Raw genomic sequence first — 4,946 nt, forward strand, 5'->3', positions numbered from 1 at the left:
GTTGCAGATGGATGGAGATGAGAATGAAAGGGGTCCTATTCCACCTTAATAAAATAGTCATGTTCATGAAGATGTTATTTTTATTTGAATCAATGCATGTGGATGATCACGATTTATACATTTCCATAGGGTACGTGGGTGGTGATGTGAAGCTAGGTATACCTGTGGGTATACCCCTTAAATCAACTCATACATGTACTAGACTAAAATAGAAAGAAAGAATTACAAAAGCTACAAGTATTTGCAAAGGCACCATGTAAGCCTCCCAAACCTCCATCGACACTATAGATTCCTTTCACCCTATTAGGTCTAGATTCCGACCTCTTCCCAATGATCCAAAATTATAATCATCTTTGCACAGTTTGTTAAGCATCTTTGTCTTGCTACGATAATCAATAATCATCAATAAATTAGTTGAAGTTATCAAGTACACAACCAAATAGAGTAAAAATAACCGAATTTATATTGAAACATGATGAAACTCAAGAATATTCTACAATTCTATTGCGGGAAGATTAGAAGCTAATCTCTATATCAAGCCAATTGGCAGTTTACTGTCAACCCATCAAGAATAGCAACCATATTTGACTTCAAGTGTGATGGTGCCAACCATATTAAGAATTAGGTAGGCTAGATAAAATGATCACATAAAGATAGTTGCTAATGATCTAGGGAATCTTATTGGTTCATGTGTTCCAGATGCAACTAATGATTGAAATCTAATACTAAGGATACCAACTAGCTAGTAGCTAGGTGACCAAGCTTCCATAGGACTTTCAAACATAGCATGCTACATATTTGCGTTACTAAGCTCTTTCTCCAAGCCATTTGTTGAAAAGTGAAACCTGACAACCTTGCATGCTCCAACAAAAGGTTGGAATTCAATGCTAGGCTTTAAAAATACAAAATTGTGGAGTGTATAGAGGGGTCATTTGATGCACAATTCAATGCATGTTAAAACTATCTTCTTATGAAACTAAACATGTATTGCCCAATCAATACATATTGTGACACTAGGGAAAAGAACAAGAGTAGCTAAGTAAAGAATGTTTGGTGCCTTACAAAGATGTAGGGCCTACATAGCAAGTGGGTAAGTCCCAAGGAGGAGACAGAGTAAATCTATATAAGTGGGGTGATTCTAAGACAAGTTCCAAACATCAAGAGACATGTAAAGTTCTCATTTGGGGCACAACTTGTAAAGTAGGAAGATTACACCCTACACTAGACTCTATGAGTTAATATAACCTCTTTGGTAATGACATGACAAAAATATTCTTAAAACCAATGACGAATAATCTTCTATTATTGTGCCAATGTTCATTTATGAGCTACTTAAAAAATTTAGACTCTACACAAGAATCGTACCTATCTTCTCACAAAAATTCAGGTCCAAACTTTTGGCTTGTAAGGCACTTTGTGGATTTATATTCTCCTCGATGTTTAACTCATTCTTAAAAGTGATTTGAAGCAATTGTATAAAACAATGCTCAAGTAGGTTCTTTAATGCTTTGATTGAATTCACAAGCTCCATTGCAATGGTCAAATTATTTTACTAAAAAGCATGTGCAAAGGAACCATTCCAAGTCTAATTGTGAATAATTTCTTAACCTTTCTTCCTCTATTCTTGTCAATATTTATTGGAATTTTCAAAACGTAACAAAATAAAGCCTTGTAAGTACATACATCAAACAATTTATAATGGACAAATAGTTCACATGATTGTTGGAGAGATTGATGTCTCATTGTAGGATAATTTCAACTACCTTCCCTGATTGACTTTAAGATATCTCTTCACTATAACTAAGGTTTTGAATTTCTTAGACTATAAGAGTTATGTGATGCAATAGCATTGGTGTTCCCATGTCATGGCTCAATTCATTTTGTGACAATATGATGACATCTTTCCTATAAGCTTATGAAGGATTTTTCATTTGCTACATCTTTGTTGATCAACCATGTTACATAGCTTTTTTGTAAATGTTTAAACTATACATTTTAAGGAATCAAATATTCCAATGTTCGCCGACATTATTAACAAAGACAAGTTTTCCATATTGCTTGACAATTGTAACAAAACTGATAGCCACACCTGCATAATGTCAATTAAACTCATTAGAAGAAGAAAATTGATTCTTGAGAAGTAAGCAAACTAATAAACCTCCATAGAGAGCACATCAACCTAAACGAATATAGAGGTTATCTTTAAGCTAATTCTTTGCAAATCTTTCAAAAGAGAAAGACGATGGGACATACAATGACCTCCACATCTAATGTAGAAGAGAATCCTACAAACTAACACAAAACCTACTAGCTATTGCATCAATCATTCAGGTGAAATTTTAAGGTCATAGGGATGGATCATGAGGACTTGATCAAGCATAAAAATAAACTACTCAGTGTGATGACAAAGCCCCTAATTACTATACATAACATGGAGGAAAATTGCTACGGCCCTTTTTAAAGTACACCTGGAGCAATGAATCCTAACCTCCTGATTTTCAAGCTGACCTTGTCTCAGCAAAAGCTTGAAATTTGGAAAATGCATATGACTTGTAAATCCACAGCTTAAGACTTCTACACTATCCCTCCAATTTTCTCACGAATATATACATTTACATGTACATGAATATATCTGCATACCTAAGTCATCTGAATATATAAATTTACAGACACGAATACAAAAGTCATCTTGTACATAGAAGGAGAACAAATAGGAAAGATCACAATGTGCATACCTGCATGTCATGTGAGAACAGCCTTCGGTCTGTTGAATCATCATCCGACACCGACCACACCTCTTCCACTGGGACAAGGCAGCAAGCTCGAAAAGCTTAAGGTCATGCTCTTGCCTCTCCTCAGGGGGAAGCTCCTGATACTCTGCACAGGACAAAGGGGCATGGGAACGAACTTCGCAGCTAAGACAGAAGCTCCGTTTACAGGTCACACATGTAGCCTCATTCCATGTCTTTGTTTGTGATGACGATGAAGGTGAAGATGGGGTTTTCTGGAAGAGCTCTGAGCAATCTGCATATGGGCAGTATAGCCTTTCATGTTCTGGGATGGATGCTTCTGCTAGCAATGTAGTGAAAAGCTCAAAAAGCTCTGTCGATAGAAACTGCCTACATTGCTCCACCTCCATCTCCCTCCTGCAACCAAGTTCTGGGCAGCGTGCAATTCTTCCATCTCTCAGCTCCGATTCTGTATGTTCCATTACGCATCTCGCACAGAATGTATGCAGACAGCCATTCACGGTTAGCATCTCCTTGTGACTCTTGTCTCGTAGGCAGATGTTGCATCTCTGGTAAGGTACTCGCTCTACCACCATCATCATCTTTATCTTTTTGGTGCTTGAATCCTCTTCGTCTGCAAAAGCGCTGTCGCATCCCTCTGTAGTTGCCTCTGTGGCCATCAGCTTCCGTGAATTCGGTTGCAATTCCTCTTCGTCGGCAAAAGCTTTGCTGCATGATCCCTCATTAGTTGCCTTGATGACCATCATCTTGTTGCAAAAATTTACAGGTGAAGTCTCCTCATGTGGCCAGATTTTGCATAAATCAGGAGATGGCTCCGTGGCTATCATCTTGCCGCGTGAGTTCTCTTCTGATTTTTTGCTTTGGTTTGAGAATTCATTGGCCAGATCCCAAGCAGTCGAGTGACCTTCCGTTCTGGGCAAAATCAACATCTCGAAAATCTCCAGCTGATTGATCAAATCGATCACTTCGGTTGCCAGTTTCCGCACGGTCGGAGATGAGATCTTTACAGCTCCGTTCATCTGCCAACACGTTCCGTGTAAGCGGCCAATATTCGAATGCATGACGAGTTCTGTTCAAAGCTCGTTTTCTCGTTTTGAAGACATTCTACGATTAAAAGTTTGCACGATGAACAAAACCCCAATATCAAGGTCTGTTCGAAAACCTACCTGATCTTCGAGAAGCTTGCTATCTCCGACTGCTTGAACATGTAAGATATTCAACTCCAATGCAGCTGCCAGGCCGTTCCTTAAAGCTAGGTAGTCTGCAACGAGCCTCCCTGAAATCCCAGGACGAACAGAGGATGCAATATCTCGGACAAACGCCCCAGTTGGAGCTACAATCACAGCTTCTACGGTAGAGGGAAGTGCCTCATCTAGCGTTGCACGAAGCCCTTTGAAGAAAAGCTTGAACGGCTCTCCACTGACGGAAATTTCGCCGTCATGAATAACCCCAACTTTGTGCGGCAAGCTGGGGACAGCGGCGACCGCGGAAGAGGACGAGGCCATGGCTACTTTGGCGTGATGGGTATGGGAGATGCGATTCTCGGTTAGGGAATTGACTGTGAGCTGAGGAAAGTGGCAAAGATCATCGCGAAAGCAAGAGTGCAAGACTTCGTGCAACAGGAAAGGAGCGTCCATGAATTCGGGGGGGATATCTTCGACCTGGAGGCGGAGGGCGAGTTCGTAATCGACAGCTTGTTCCATGCTATGATCGATGAGAGCTTCCGTTCTACTTCCGTCACTCAAGCTACGAATTCTACGAACCTCCCAGGTTCTCTGTTTCCGTCTTTTACAAATCCGTTGTTCGATTTTCGTCCTCTGAGCTTCTTCGTGCTTCTTCGGCTTCTTAATCGACAGTTTGTTCGATGCTATGATCTACGGCGTGACTCCCTCGATGAGCTTCAGTTGTAGTTCCGTCACTCCCCATCTACAAATCCGTTCACTTTTAATTTTAAGTAGCGTTTTTAAAGTTAGGATCCACAAACTCTTTATAGTACGTAGCTCATATCATATAAGACTCTAGAGCACAGCATACTTTCGGTTCCATTGCAAAACCCCTTCATGCCTGGGAAAATACAGCTTCTCCAATTGGACACGGGGCATTTCATTTTGCCACCGAGCTTTTGCGAGCGAACTCCTTCTGCACTGCACAGGCATTTTTGGGCATTCTTTGCTCACTTGGCACATCACACGAACG

General features: G+C 40.4%; 1 protein-coding gene across 1 annotated transcript; it reads right to left on the bottom strand.

Annotated features, from left to right (window-relative positions):
- Nucleotides 1–2,007: 2,007 nt before the first annotated feature.
- LOC147891984 (uncharacterized) lies at nucleotides 2,008–4,646 on the bottom strand. The gene is made up of 3 exons (XM_087388759.1): nucleotides 3,917–4,646; nucleotides 2,736–3,769; nucleotides 2,008–2,089 (listed from the first exon to the last, which is right to left on the bottom strand). Exons 1-3 carry the CDS (start codon nucleotides 4,451–4,453, stop codon nucleotides 2,032–2,034), a joined length of 1,629 nt encoding a protein of 542 aa, XP_087244885.1. The 5' UTR covers nucleotides 4,454–4,646; the 3' UTR covers nucleotides 2,008–2,031.
- Between the last annotated feature and the right edge of the window lie 300 nt (nucleotides 4,647–4,946).

Source organism: Dipteris shenzhenensis, chromosome 17 (assembly GCF_047967505.1).
Source record: "Dipteris shenzhenensis isolate YYH24624 ecotype China chromosome 17, Dip_SZ_1.0, whole genome shotgun sequence".
Taxonomy (NCBI): Eukaryota; Viridiplantae; Streptophyta; class Polypodiopsida; order Gleicheniales; family Dipteridaceae; genus Dipteris; species Dipteris shenzhenensis.